Here is a 16020-nt window from a genome sequence, read left to right as displayed (position 1 = left end):
GAGTGCCCCTTAGGAAGTATCCAATTGCTAGCAAAACCCTCTTCAGCACTCTGTGCTATGCAAGCATGATCCTGGTTTGCAGCTCTAATAAGTAAACACCAGTCTTATGGCAATATTGGAAACATTCACAGGAATCACTTCGTAGTGTTGATTGTGACAGGTTTTTAATATTCATTTTACAAAACCTCCCCTAACTTGAAAAGAATCCAATGTTTAGTGACTAAACATGGCAGATTGGCAGATGTTCCAGAGCCTAGTTGCTGTCTGTTTGCTGTTAAAAAGTGCCAACCACCAGAAGCAGACGTTCCATTGAACTTAAGAGCCTCCTGGTATCTGGCATTTGATAGAACCTGAACCACAGATCAATCTCCAGAGAAAATGGGCAGGAGCTGCAGAGGGGCAGAGGCTGGGTGTTGGTAAAGATGTCAACCCACAGAAGCAGCCCTTTGAGGGAGATTACATGACCTATTTGCTCAAACACTTTCTGCAACCTGTAGCTACCTTAGGTATTTTGGGAGAGAGCAGGAGGAACACGAAGGCTATCAGTTGCTAGACAGCGGCCTGGTTTCTACCACATGCTCAAGCAAACCTTGGCTTAGCAGGACTGTGCAAGTATGCTGCCTCCTGCCTTGCTCTTTGCTGGTCCTTTTAACTGCTGCCAAGTTGGAACATGCTTATGCTCTCAACGCCACTAACCACAAGATGCAGCCAAGTGAAGAGAGAGTTTTGCCACGAGCCTCAGTTTGAATGTCGCTGCTGGGGGGAGAAAAGCAGGGGGTAGAATTGGTGTAATGTGGCAGCTAAGACTCTGAGCCTAGAAGTCTCCTGTTCAATTCTTACCTCAGCCATGTATTCTTAAGGGGACCTCACTCTCTGCTCCCCATTCCTTTGCTATATTGGAGGTAAAAGTGACTTTCTTTGCAGGATTGTTGGTGTGTGGGTTGTTTGTTTCTTTATATAGCGCCATCTGTTGTAGATGGTGCTTTACAAAAAAATGAGAAAGCAAATCCATGTGCCAATGAGTTTGCAGTCTAAGAATAGACACAAGAGAAATAAACAGAGGGCAATAAACCTCTCCCTCTGTTGACCTCCGATAGCTGATTTTTCAGAGGCCTGCTCCCTATGAACCTGGAGGCAGCATATAGTCATCATGGCATATAGCCATAGGATGCAGAGTAAAAGAGAAGTAGGATGTATGATTTGCTGGGATTATTATACACAGTACGACTGATGTAAGGATTACTGAAAGAATTTACGTGATGAGCTTTGAACACTAGAAAAGTCATTACATTTCTGTAATGCCTTCTGTCCTCTTGCTCCTCATCTTCAGAGGCCTTGAAGCAAATTGCAGGTGCTAGTTTTAGCAACTGTATATGACCTTGATAAATTGGGCATGTTCTCTGTCTCATATGGAAGGTTTTCTTATTAATTACAGCAGGTTTTCTTATTACACCACCCTAATTCCCACAGGCATCTGGGCGGCCACTGTGAGAACAGGATGCTGGTCCAGAAAGACCTTTGGTCTGATCCAGCAGGCTCTTCCTGAATTCTTAATCTTATTCCTTTCAATTTCCTTTTCTTACCCACCGTTTCTAAAAAGTGGCCAATGTCAGCAACCATACCCCTAGGCCAGACCCCACTATCCTCCTGTAGATTTACCTGTGCAATCTAAGCCACAGAGTGTCATGTACAGAGCAGGGGTGCCTACTTGAATAATATATTGGGGTAGCAGGTAAGCCCCAATCCTCATAATCAATCACATGATTGCACACACACCATTTGAATGACAATGCCCATCAACTTAGGGGGGGGGTCCTCCTCAAATACTTTGGGGGGGGACAAAGGGACCTCGGCCCCTAGGAGTTGGCTCCTATGATGCAGAGTATGTATACAGTCGTACCTTGGTTTTCAAACAGCTTAGTTCTCAAATGTTTTGGTTCTTGAACGCTGCAAACCCGGAAGTGAGTGTTCTGGTTTGTGAACATTTTTTGGAAGCCGAACGTCCAACTCAGCTTCCACGGCTTTGGAAGCTGCGTCTTGGTTTTTGAATGTTTTCGGAAATCCAATTGTCCTTTTGGAACAGATTCCGTTTGAGAACCAAGGTATGACTGTATTGCTGAAAGTTGCTTGCAGGTCAAATAACAAGCCAAGTTGGGTTTTTCAAGAGAAAACAGGAAAGCTTCTGGTTTAAGACAGGGCCAGGCAAACAGTTTGAGTATCTCACATTCTCTGGAAACATTTTTTGAACTGAAATTTTATTGATAGATAATATTTGCTGCATCTAGTTGTCTTGTGAAAACCATATTAGATCTAGGTGTCATTTAACAAGAACTGTTAGAGCAATAATCCATGGCTCAAAAAATAAAGTGATGATAATTTCACTAAACAGCAGAGGTATTACTACTATGGTACAAGTTTTCCTGAATTCCCCAACATCCCATCTTCTTCCTTTTTTGTACATAGCAGAGGATCAGCTTGCCCCAAGCATATACCATAAGGAAGATCCCAGTGTCTTCTCTGTATCTGTATTCCATTAAGCTGATTGACAAACGGCTATGCCTATTTTATTTTTCTTATTCTCCGGGGGTTCTCTGATTAATTTTAAAGGGTATTACATCCCATCTTAGACCTCTGTCTCTTTTTACTTGACCTCTGCCTTGTGCAGAGGAGCAAAGCCAAGAATCCTATCTTTTCTGCTTGCTACTACTGGAGGGTATAAGTTTTATTTTTCTTTGATTTAAGGAAGTTCACTGTGAGCTGTCATAAGAAACCCTGCTGCTAGTTCCTTGCACTCAAAATCTTTGCCACTATAAATAGCTTCTGCTTTTTTAAATATTTCAGGGCCAGGGTCTAAACTTCTAAACCCTTCAAGATGCTCAAGCCTGTTTATCTGATAAGTCTGGAGAATTCCTAGAATAAACTTGCTAGCAATTAAGCTGGCTTCATGAATGGCTGAACACAAAGTGCTTAAATGTTGCTAAATTTAGCTTTCTTTTTATAAGGTTTTTTGGGGACAAGAGCATTTGAACTGCTTACTTCTTCTGCATGAACTTCTGCAAAGTTACCTTGTCCAAGAAGGCAAGATGCACGGGCAGAGCACCGATCAAGCACATTTGGTGCAGAGTCCTACAGACAGGAGCCAGAGTTCTAAAACAGAGCATACGTCAGACGATCTGCGAACAGGCCTGTTTCAATACATACAAGATACAGGTACAAATAGCATTTTGAAAACGCACATCAATAACAAAATAATTTCAGTAGTAGGCTATTAAGGATCACTTTCCTTTAACAGCATTTTTTTGGTAATTAAAGAAGCATCTGGTAGAAAACTACCTTTTTGATTTCTTTCCATTTTACTATGACCTTTTAAAACTCAGGGAAACTGCTTTTTTATTTTCCCTCTGTTTGATCCTAAGAGATTTGTTTTTAACTGTTTTGGTCTCGTAAACCAGCATGCCCCCTTTTTAGAAATTATATAACCAATTACGGCTTTCCCCCTCCTAATTTGATAGATGCACAGAAACTACCCGGTGCCTATGAAGTTGTGTTTTACAATGAAACAGAGGATAACCCAGGAATGATGTTATGGAGATACCCAGAACCCAGAGTGCTCACGCTTGTGAGAATCACTCCTGTTCCCTTTAACACCACTGAAGATCCTGATATCAGTACTGCAGACCTGGGAGATGTTCTTCAGGTGGGTAGGGTTTTTGTTATTTTGGAAAGTATATTTTCACAGTGCTGGTGGGAGGTCATTTATTATATATATTTTAACACGTCTTTGGTTTATAAGGGTACAAGGGACTTAGGATGAGTGAAACTGTTGATTCTCGATTGCTTAAAGTTTACTTTAAGCTTCTGATTTGAATAGACCTGAGAAAATAATAAGAAAAACTCTAGCTCTCTACAGACATAATGTTACAGGGATCACATACTTCCCACCCCATGGCCTGGACCAGATTTGTTATTCAACCTGCTTACAATTAACCTAGAGACAATCGTAAACACCTGTGCAGAATCCTGGATTAAAGCCTGAGTTCCAAAGGGTTGCTTGCTAACAAATATTAATGTATTTATTTCATCTGTTCATACATATGAAATATTTCCATGGAGATTGGGGGTCCACATAGATCCACCGTTGTCACTCTGCTTAGGGTCTTTTGGGGCCATCAGCCTATCTAGACAGAAAAAACCTGGCTGCAGTAATCTATGCTCTGGAAACCTCATGAATGGGTTAGTGCAAGACTGTTTGGAAACTGCAGCTAGTGCAGAATGCAGCTGCTGATCGTTGCAGACGTGAAGCAGGCTAATCATATAACATCAATTCTGCCACAGCTTCACAGGCTACTTGTATGTTTCCAAACCAAGTCAAAGCCCTAAGCTTTGGAAACCAGTTCAAAACCCTAATATATTGGAGCCCAGGATCTTTTGGAGCCTCTCACCCTTGGGCCCTTTGGTCTTTGTCTGAGGCCCACCTCCAAATGCCCCCTCTGAGGAAGGTTCAGTGGATGACAAGGGCTCTTTCAGTTGTGGAAAGGTCTTCCCAGTGAGGTTCACTTACACTATCATTAACATCCTTTTGGCATCAGGTAGAAATATATCTCTTCTCCCAGGCATTTGATGGATTATTATGTCTTTGCTGCTGTTTTATTGAGTCTGTTCTGTGAATTGGCATCTGTCTGTCTTCAGAGACAATGGAGTGCGCCTCTGGGGGTGTGGTCAAACTGCTGTGTTAGCAGCACTGAAGTTATCTCCGGGGGCAAGCCTGGGCCGTGTGTATAGCAGTCTTGGGCTGCCCAGACAACAAAGTTCTTGTATGGCTTTTATTGAAGAATATTGTTTTTTTATTCTTTTATGTTATGCTTTATTCTCTTACAATTTTGTAAGTCACTTAGAGACTCATTGTGAGTCACTTAGAGCATCAAACAACTGATAAATCTAGTAATCACAATAGTAGCGTTTCCTGAGAGGTCCAGGGTTGTTCCCATTTCAGCAAGGACAAAGAAGCCCATGCTCCTCCAGTATTAGGTGGGCTGTCTTAGCAAGAAGCAAGGAACTGCTATGGAAAATATCAGTTTTTATTTGTTCTCACATAGGCAACTCCATGTATGAAATGGCTGGACCCAGATTTGCGGGGGGGGGTCCTGTTCAGAATGTTGCAAATGAAATATAAAAACCAGAAAACATTTTAAACTTTTTTTTGTCCAATGTAGGTTTAACATTAAAGTTGCAAGCTTAGGCTGCAACTTAGTCACATGACATGTAAATTGCTTTTGTTGGTCCCAAGTCAGTTCTTTCCAGCTAGACCATCTTTGAGTTTTTATATTTGAAATGGCTTGAACTTTTTCTCCCTTTTTGGGGGACTGTTCATTTTAACAAATGTCAGGAACTCTTTGATTTAGCCAGATTTCATCAATTCGAAAAAGTGTCTGTTAGGAAGAAGAAAAAAGCAAAACATTATCAGAAGAGCATAAGAGTTTTGCTGAGACTCAGTAGAGGGAAAACCTAGTTAATCAGCCCAAACTTTGGAAGTAAATGCAAGAATCCAGCAATATTTGTTTTCTTCTTTATATTTGATTCCAGCAATATGTATAATACAGAACAGTAGGGTAGTTGCTTACCTTGAAGAGCTTATGGTCTAAAATTCAACACAGGGGAATCTAGAGGAAGGGGAGGGGAAAGGAAACTTGGTAAACAAAAGTTAAATGTGTCAGAGCTATAAAATAAAGAGTTTGGATCCCAATGTGGTTTTGCATGAGCAGAAAATGATCTACCATTTCCCACCCTTCCACAGTATAAATCCATGCTGTTTTGAAAGGTTACCTGATCTCAAGTGGTTTGAGGGGGGCGGTGTAGAATGGAAAGCCTCACTGGATCTTCAGGTCCAACCAAATATGTGCTACATTTCATTATATGTATCACTGGAATTTTTAGGTTTAAATGAATGGATCACATTTAGGGCAGATTTCATGTCTAAGTGCATCAATAAGCCTGTGCTTGTCTAAAGTATTCTTGCACTAAGAGTTTATGAGTTCGGTATTTTCAACACTATGTTACCCTATAAATAGACCGCTTTTTAAATACTTAGTTCTCCTTAAAACAGTGGCTAAAGGAAGTATGGGCTTTAGAGCAATTGGCTTGAGATTTACTATAAGTCATAACTTCAGGAAATATTTGACATGGCAGTCAACAGGAAACTAATTATGATCAACGTCAAAGGCATTAATTTTTCCTTTTAACAGAGAATACCTCATATTTGGCTGATTCCATTTCCTTTTTGTTTTGCATTCCCCATTGAGACTGCAAGGTTGAGCTGGCATTTGAGAGGCTGGGAAAAGGGCTTTTTGAAAAACCACAATTTTTACTGATGTTTGACTCATTTCTCAAATTTCAGAAGCAAGTATTTGGGAAATCCAAATAATTTGGGCGTGACAAGGTAGTGAGTTAAGTTCATAGCATTAGCAAGGGAAGATACAAAAGTTCTGCCACAATTATCGACAGCAAAGAGTAACACTAGCCTGTTCTAAATGCTAGTTATAGCAAACTGGTTGAACAGAGATTTTTTTGACTATGTATTCTCTTTCTCTTGGCATTTTAATTGGTAAATAAAATGACCACAGCTTCTTATAGGTAAATGAAATGAACACAGCTTTTTCGATCTTAAGGGTGTGATCCCATGGCCTTTGGGTTGGCATCTCAGGGACCATAGAATATATTAGGTCTCCCTCTTTAGTATCCAAGAAGGAGCTCTGATGTCACCTTAAAAACCTCCTAACACCCCAGCACAACTGCTGTCAGATCTCCAGTGTCGCTGGGCCCCCAAAGGGGGTACTCTGTGGGAAGAGTGAGAATTGCTTGGATCCAAGACCTTCTCAGTCCCCTAATGCCCCCCCAGACAGTGATTTCCCTCCTACAGTATTGTTCCCAATGGGGGTGGGGAGGTGGTAAGAGTGACCTCCAAGCCCAACAGAGCTTAGGGTATGGATGTTAAAACTGCCTTCATTTCTCACCAACATAACCACCTTAGGACTGCGGCCTAAGTTCTGTCTGCTGCAAGGTCCCCAACCTCTGATGTCCAAACATCAAGATGTTTTCTTAGATGAATTTGTGATTTTTTCCATACATGGAGATGGAATTCAGGCAGTATTTGTATGTCTGTGGGAGCTCTCAAGCTTGCAAGCAACTGCCGAATCGGAGTATCTGCCAATGATAATTAGAGCTATGTGCTTGAAGCCCCTGTGGTTATATCTTGAATGCTATCATTTTAGCCTCAAAGTGCTAAAATTATAATTTAGCAGCACTGTTATTGCTGGGTGCAATCCCAGAACCACTAGTTAAAGGATCTCTGGTAGCAGGGCTGGGAAAGAGGAAACTCTTGCCTGATATGATGGAGAACTGCTGCCTGTCAGAGGACTAGGCTAGATGGAGCAATGGACTGATTTGCTATAGAGCAATTTATAGAGATAGAGGCAGAGATAGAGATAGAGATAAAATATCCATACAGAGAGTCCACAAAGCACTACTGCTGTCTGACCTCAATCCATTATGTACCAATTTGTCTTTCTTAAAGTGCCTTTCTTATTTGTTTGCACAGCACGTGATGTTCTCTTCCCCAAAGTTAGTGGAGAGCTAAATAAACAGGCAAATGCCTACTAGCATGTTGAATCTACATTTCAAGGTGATATGTAGAGTACCTATGAAAGCAGTTCAGTATGAGATGTGCTTCCATAGCTCTGTATGATACATAGCTCTGCATCCATCAGTTGCAAAGCCAAGCAGTACCTATTAAGAGCAGAATACTTGTACATCGCCTTTCTGTCTGTCTTTGCAGTCAAACTTTTAAATGACCTCCAAGGGTATTTGTACAACAAAAGACAAGAGAGGCATTCCTCATATGAAATTGGTTTGAGTCTTATCAGCATGTTATCATATATATATATATATATATATATATATATATATATATGCACACATGTTTCATGCATTGTTCTCTCTGTGTTTTCATGAAACCAATATTTTAAATATCTGTTTGTTTGTTTCCTTTTTAATGAGAATAAATCCAGTCTTTGTAGCACATTGCAGTCCACAGCACACCTGCATTTGCTCTAAAACCTAGTAGCTTGATGAATTGATAAGATAAGCCGGCCACATGCTTTCCCTAAAAATAAAGGAATGCCGCATATTTCTTCATAAAGGTTAAAAAAGTATTTCTCAGGGCTCTTGAATTACCATATTCTGATACCAAGGGAAAATAAAACCTCAGCTTAGAGTCTTGTTTGTACTTAGAGGGCTTTCCGGACAGGAAGGCAATCTTGATGCAATGCAGCAAAGCCACAATACCAGTGGGGCATTACAGGTGAAAAGCGTGCAGCTGTACCCCGTACCACAATGTATTACAACTGTACAGTGGAATATTTCCTGAACAGAAATAGGGCTTGGTTAACTTTGTTTCCCAAGAGTAGATCACATTAAAATGTTATAAAATCATGATTTCCTGCATTTGAATACTTGTGGTTTCTCAACTGGTTCCAATATTACAAAGGGGGTTTTATGGCTTCTATTAGTTGAAGATGTATAGAAGCCTCTTTCTAAAGTCATCTGAAGGCGGGGAGATAATGTAAAAAGAGAACTATATTTTCCCCCCATGCAAACATGACTTCTCTGGCATTTCAACTATATAACTGAGTGTCTATGGTTTATTTTATAGAACATAATATGTGCTCAAGTGTAGTGGAATGGGTATAGAGTATATACTAGCTGCTTGATGCATGTAACGGCCATGACTTGGAAGCAAAATGCAGGAGGTGGTTGTTGTTTTATTTTAATTTTTAACATTAGAGGAGAACATTTTTAACATTAGAGTTTATTTCAGGCAGAGGTCCTGTTCTTAATTATATGTGAACAACTCCCACTGAAGCCAAGTTCACCAAGGCGTCTAGTTTGTAGGAACGTATCATGTCTTCCATTGGGTCATGTCACCTCCATAACTAGAATAAAGAAATGCATGGCAATATATACTTTTACATGGGTTTTTTTCATTGAGTCTCAGAATTTGATGGAGAAATTTAGTGGCTTTGCATTGTGTCATAAATTATGCTGAGTGCGCTCTCTCTCTCTCTCTCTTTCTCTCTCTCTCTCAACCAAACATGCATATTCAAGGATTAAAGAGTAAAGCTTTCAGATAAGAGACAGACAGTCATGGAACTAGGCACCTCTCATTTTACAAATTAATCACTGACTGTGAGGTATGTTAGTTGAACTCAAGTGATGTTCAGATGGCACATTCACTTGAGGGAAATACTGTGGATTTTTTTAAAAAGAACATTGGCTTCTAGGGGACACACAAAATGACACTTATGAAATGTAGATCAAATAGTTTCCTTTACATTTATGTACATGTATGTGTGTATGCGAAAGGGGGGGGGAGAGAAATGTATAAGGGAATTGGCAATAAACGGGGGGGGGGGGCATTCTGATATCATTATTACCAGCAGCTTTCTCTTTCCAGCAAGAAGCTTGGGTTAAAACAAAATTGTAGTTTGACTTCTTGCAGATAATACTCCCCCCCAAACCCCTAAATTCAGCCATCAGTCCAAGAGGCATGACGGGGAAGTGAAGCTGGCCAGCAGCTGGAGGCCAGAGCTTTCCTTTGCAGTGCAGGTGACAACTGGAAATACACTATGGCTGATGATATCAAAAGCTGTGAAGAGATCCAGCAAAATAAAAAGGGTCTCAGACCTCCTATTCTCCTAGCCTCCATCAGGATGACCAGAGCTGTTTTGGTGCCAAACTCAGGCACTGAGGGCTCATCCACACAAAAGGTGGCCTGTTTAGCATTCCAGGGAGCTACATACAGTCAGGACTCTCAGGCCACCCAACTTACTTAGACTTTAGCACTCACTGTCCCCTCATGCAAGAGCATGTAGGCTTCCGTAGCAGCTGCTTGGCCCACTTTTGTAGTAGGAGCCCAAGTCATTGTTGTCATTGCCCTGCCCTGCCTTTGACTACTTCTGTTCAGCTTCATTCATAATCTTGGGTCCCATGCAACACATGGAGAACTGAGGTGTGTGAAATTCAGAGAGCTGCTCTGTTCTGGCCGTGTGTGTGTGTGTGTTAATGGCACAATGCCAGGGTACTTTCCTTGCTTTTATTGTGGAAATGGTAGGAGCAACATCCCAGGAGGTGAGCATTATTTGAAATGTAGGTAGAGTATTAATCATTTTGAAGACAAAAGGAATACAATTTTATTTTTCTTATGGGACACTTTCTAGTGCAACTAATATCCTCACTTCCCTTGCCCATGAGTCATTTTGTGGGATATACTTGATATCCAAGTTTCAAACTATTATTTTTGGCAGCTGCTACTGCACAAAGCAGTCATCTTCCTTTATATTTACCAAGCCGGGCCATTAGTAATAGCCCCCATCCACCCACAAGGACAAATAATGTGATATGCTTAGAAATGTAGAGTTTAAATCAGTTTAAATTGCCAAATCCAGTTTCCAAAGCTCTGAGCCACTGTAAACCCCATGCATTTCAGTGGGACTTTCCTCCTTGCTAGGCCTTTGGGTGTCAAGCTATAAATCACTCTTAAATATTTCACACTGCAAAGTTTGATATTTTTCCGACTCCCAGAATCTAACTAGCATTCCTAAAGGGGATCACTAAAGGATGAATGTGCAGTTTTTATTTTACAGCATATTACATTTTCACTGTATCTTGTATATTTGTTAACATATGAGGGCTTTTATGTTTCACACTTATTAAAATTAAAGATTATGTGAAAATAAATCTTTGCTTTGCTTTTTTAATAGCTGTGTGTTTGGGTTGGGGTTGTTTTTTTAAGGCCTTCTTCTAGTTAGCCTTCCATAAAGACATTAGAAGAGCTCTGCTGGAACAGACCAAAGTCTCGTCTAGTTCAGCATTCTGTTCTCAGCAGGGGCGCCAGGTCCAGAAGACCAAGCTCTTTTGCACACCCCTATATATTCAGAGTTGGGGCTGCCCCCTATCCCAAAAGTGCAGAGGTGAATAACAGAGCCAACCGTGTTACAGCCGTGGAGGGGAATGAGAGTCGAAGCAGCGGCCTCCAGCTAGTGGCAACATTAGAAGGAGGAGCTACCAGCCATTGAAGCTGTGCAGATGCAGCGTTTGGCTCTAACCCAGCTCCTCCCAACGTCCTGACGTCATGCGTGTGCCCCCTAATCGCCCTTTGGTTTTCACAGTGGCTAACTAGACGCTTATGGGAGGCCCAAAAGCAGAGCCTGAGTGCAGTAACAGTCTGCCCAATTGTTATTTGACTGATTTCTCGTGTGTGTAATCACATGAGCTTGAGAGACGAAGGTGGTGTTCCAGGTAATGCCCTGGCTTGGTAGGAAGCTTAAAGGTAAAGGTACCCCTGACCGTTAGGTCCAGTCACAGACGACTCTGGGGTTGCGGCACTCATCTCGCTCTGTGGGCCAAGGGAGCCAGCATTTGTCCGCAGACAGCTTCCAGGTCATGTGGCCAGCATCACTAAGCCGCTTCTGGCGAACCATAGCAGCGCATGGAAACGGTGTTTCCCTTCCCACCGGAGCGGTACCTATTTATCTACTTGCGCTTTTTGGCATGCTTTTGAACTGCTAGGTGGGCAAGAGCTGGGACCGAGCAACAGGAGCTCACCCCGTCGCAGGGATTCGAACCGCCGACCTTCTGATCGGCAAGCCCTAGGCTCTGTGGTTTAGACCACAGAGCCACCTGTGTTCCCGGTAGGAAGCTTAGCCTGTACTTTTTCACTGGCCTCCAGTCTTCCAGTCAAGTAATCAAAATTTTACAATTTATTAATTTATAGTGTTTAGGGGGAGGGAAATCCCCTGCAAATCTATAACAATATTGGATCACTTGGTGAAATATTTGGTGGGTGATATTTGCCCTTTCCATAGGATTGAATATGTAGAGCTTAACAGGACTGTGTTTTGTCACTTCCCTTGCTTAATAGCAATTTTGAAATTGGTGGAGTTTTGGAGTTTAGTGTTGTCAATATGTTCTACTTTTCATAATCTGCATTGGTAGTAGCTGTGACATTTCTAAACTGGTGCTTAGATACAGTAGGGGGCTGTACAGTTAACAAGATGATGCTGTATCTAGATAAGAACAAACTTTTGATGGTTGGTTTCCACTGTGGCTTAAGAGAGGTGGAATATCCTTTCTTGGATGGATCACACCCTTTCTGAAAAGGGCCCAAGTGGATAATTAGCTGCTTACTGTAATAGGTTCTGATCACTAACATATGTACATTGGGAAATAATACTTTCTGTCTCCAACTGTATTTATACTATACAGAAAATTTAAGTCACTTAATCAATGTCTTAGGAAAATATATTCTTGATCCATGGTGGAATTCACAATTCAGTTGTGTTTTAGAGTGTTTAATATCTGTTCATAATGTGTTTTTGTGTGATCCTGGGGTGTTTGTACAAATTGTCTGGTAGTAACTGGAGATGTATCCTAACCCCATTCAATTGAATAAAAACCTATATCAATGCCAGCTATATTAACATGAAACTTCTAAAAGAAATCTGTTAAGGATATGACTGAAGAGATGGCAGCAAACAAAATATCTTGGCTATTTACCATAAAAATAAAAATTAAAATAAAGCAGCAGTATAGCTACAAACGCATGTTTTTATATTTGTCAAGAAATGTCAAGCAACTAAGATTGGTTTGCTAACTTTACAGATTCCCTGCAGTTTGGAATACTGGGATGAGCTCCAGAAGTCATTTGTTGCTTTCAGAGAATTCAGCCTATCAGAAAGCAAAGTTTGTGAGCTGCCACTGCCTAATATCAACTTAATGGTTGACCAAAAAGAGCTTGTCGCCTCAGATCTTTGGAGGATTGTCCTGAACAGCAGCCAGAATGCAGGGGATGACCAAAGGTAATCAAAACTGCAGTTGTTTGATGGAAATGCATAACTTATGGTATCAGGTCACAGAAGTAGGTCACCAAAGCAAAGAAAGCCATTGACTCTTCCCACAGTATATTATTTGTGGCAAGAAAGCTTGCTAGCCTGACAGTTGACTAATACACCAAACACTTCAGTATGCCGGTTTGCAAGACTAGAAGAATGCTAAAATCTGCATGGTCAAAACACATAACTGGGCAAAGATATCCCAAAATACCAATTTAGACATAGAATCATAGAATTGTAGAGTTGGAAGCAACCCTTAGGATCATCTAGTCCAAACCCCTGCAATGAGAGCCAGTGTGGTGTAGTGGTTAAGAGCGGTAGACTCGTAATCTGGGGAACCAGGTTCGCGTCTCTGCTCCTCCACATGCAGCTGCTGGGTGACCTTGGGCCTGTCACACTTCTTTGAAGTCTCTCAGCCCCACTCACCTCACAGAGCGTTTGTTGTGGGGGAGGAAGGGAAAGGAGAATGTTAGCTGTTTTGAGACTCCTTTGGGTAGTGATAAAGCGGGATGTCAAATCCAAACTCTTCAATGCAGGAATATGCAACTGTCCCATACGGGGACTGAACCTCACAACAGAGCAGCCACACAGAAAACACCCCTGATAAATACCTGTCCAACCTAATTACTTTGTTTCTGGTACTTATTTGTTTGCTTGCTTGTTATAATTTAATCTTGTTCTTTTTCCAGTGACTTCAGGGTTCTTCCCCCCCCCCTGCTTTTATCCCCAAAACAACTTGGTTAGTCTGAAAGCACAGGCTCATCCTACATGCCCTAAGGAGGATTTAAACCCAGGTCTCCCCAGGCTTGGCTGACATTTTAACCACTACACCACATTAGATCTTAGAATGGACACAGAAACACAGAAGTTGTGTTTTTTTATTATTCTCTCCCACTGAAGTGTCATGAATACCTTTAAAGTCCTAAATGTGTTGGGCACAGGATACATTAGGGGCTGCCACCTCCTGTACCAGCCTACCTGTATCCTTTTCTGTGTCCTGACTATGGCAACAAAGGTCTTTTCGGTGGTTGCACTGAAATTATATTATTCTTTGCTCCACAAGGCTTGATTGATCCTCCCTTATGCTGTTTTTTGTGTGAAATGGTGAATACTTTTTAATTCCAGCATACCCTTTTTTTACTAGTAGGTAATTTCCTGTTCTATGTCTTTATTTTATTTGCTGAATCTCTCTCTCTCTCTGTAGGTGTGTCATATTTTTACTTCTATAAAATATTGTACTTTCTAAATGTTTCTAAGTGTAAGCCTCCTTGAATGGTGTGTAGAAGGGGGGATATAAATCATTACATATAAGTAAATATACATACATACATACATACATACATATCTATCTGTTCATCCATCCACACATTTTCACACAAAAAATAACAAAGCAGTTGAATTAGGAGAGTGGAGTTTGCATATTTTTTTGTCTGTCTGTGTGTGTGTGTGTGTGAATAATTCAGGGAAGAAAACGGATAACAAATCAATAAAAAGTATTAAACATCTGGTTTCCATTGATCATACTAGGTTGAAATGATTTCTTGATGTTAATTGTGAAGGAATGCATTTTCATCACTGAGAAGTTAAGTGTTTCAGACAAGGTTAATTCCTCTGAATGTGGGACCTTCGCAAAATTACCTTCGTGGTCAGCTTAGTACCACAGAAATGTGAACTCTGTGAGAATTGAGCAAAAAGCTTGTGGAATTCAGTAGTGCTCCCCCAACCCCTTGCCCTTATCAAAGCAGTTAGAATTGCAGTCACAATTCTTGTTCATTTGGGATTTAACACTGTGCCTGAGATTTCATTAAAAAGTGTTATCTGAAAGGGTTTTTTGACAGTGCTATAATTTCTTATTTCTAGGTGGAATATTATGATGTGGAAAATATTCATTGTTCCCTAAATTGTAAAATAAAAGCATAAATGTTTACTTCCATCGACAAAAGAATAATATGACTCAGAAGGTATATTCAAGGCATTAGGAGATGGTGCTGGATAAGTATAGGGACTCTGGAGTGTGACTATAATTTTAGTCCCTAAACAGCTATACCGGTGTTTGTAATGTAAGAAAGCCAGTGTGATTTAACCAGCAAGAAGACAGGCTGATAAATAGTAAGGGAGGGGAGCAGCAAGGAAACTGAGGGTAGCTTCTGCATGAGGTGGAGGGGAGGGGATTTCATTGTAGCTCTGGGGAGAGGGATTTCAGGTTAGACTTGCTTAGAACTATGAAAAGAGATATTTCATGTGGTTTTGCTAACTTAAAATTGGAAAGAGGAAATGCAGCGTATCAATTTATGAGGTTAGCTGTACTATACTTGCAGGCCTAGGAATTAGGAAGCCAGTTACGGGTATCCTTTTATGCCTTCGCAAAGTGTCAAAAATTTCCTCTTGCCTCTCCATGTATACTTTGATATATTCTGAAGTCCCCCAATACTGTAGCCCTCCATATGTTATTGAACTGCAACTTCAATCTTCACTGAGCATTGGCCATGTTAATGAAAGTTGAATTGTAACAGCATCTGGAGGGCCACAGACTCCCCATCCCTGACCTAGCACAAGTAAAAGGTAAATACGGATGCCCTAAGACAAAGATAATTAGATACTGGGTCTACCGTTTAGATGCCACTCCTGCTGGTAGTCAACCACTAATGCTATTCCTCTGGGTTTTCTTTCTACTGTCAAAAGTAAACTAGCTCCAAGTGGAGCTGAGCTACTGGGCTTTGCACTGTGAAAGTTCATCCTATCCTACTCTCTGCAGTTGAAAGGAAAGGGTTAAGGTAGCATTCACACCATTAAAGCATTTGTATGCGACTTTCATAGTCATGGCATCCTCCAAAGAACCCACAAAACCCAAATTTATGGGTAGTATGAGTGCTTTAAGTTTATGGTGTCAATGTGACCCAGGTTTTACCAGACTTCTTTTCATTTTGCCCCTAAAAGCCAAAAGGTTTCTAAGATGCCACATAGCGTATCAATAACCCTACCTCTGTCTGTCCTTATGCATAAATGCCCTTGTATGGCATTGCTCTTCTTTATTGTATACTGTAATGGTGTTCCAGTTGTGCACATCCTTGGCAGT

At 40.9% G+C, this 16020-nt stretch overlaps 1 protein-coding gene across 7 annotated transcripts in view; it reads left to right on the top strand.

Moving 5' to 3' along the window:
• VPS13B (vacuolar protein sorting 13 homolog B) overlaps window positions 1-16020 on the top strand; it is a 382518-nt gene that overhangs the window by 304717 nt on the left and 61781 nt on the right. For all 7 annotated transcript variants that reach the window (XM_083450859.1, XM_083450860.1, XM_083450858.1 and 4 more), the window contains exons 38-40: window positions 3003-3210; window positions 3513-3697; window positions 12715-12911. In XM_083450859.1, the coding sequence (XP_083306985.1) occupies window positions 3003-3210; window positions 3513-3697; window positions 12715-12911 (590 nt within the window). The remainder of the gene's footprint in view (window positions 1-3002; window positions 3211-3512; window positions 3698-12714; window positions 12912-16020) is intronic.

The sequence above is a fragment of the Podarcis tiliguerta genome (assembly GCF_965153285.1).
Source record: "Podarcis tiliguerta genome assembly, chromosome: 7".
NCBI classification, from domain to species: Eukaryota; Metazoa; Chordata; class Lepidosauria; order Squamata; family Lacertidae; genus Podarcis; species Podarcis tiliguerta.
Note: the sequence above shows the minus strand (reverse complement) of the source record. Positions and strands in the feature narration are given on the sequence as shown.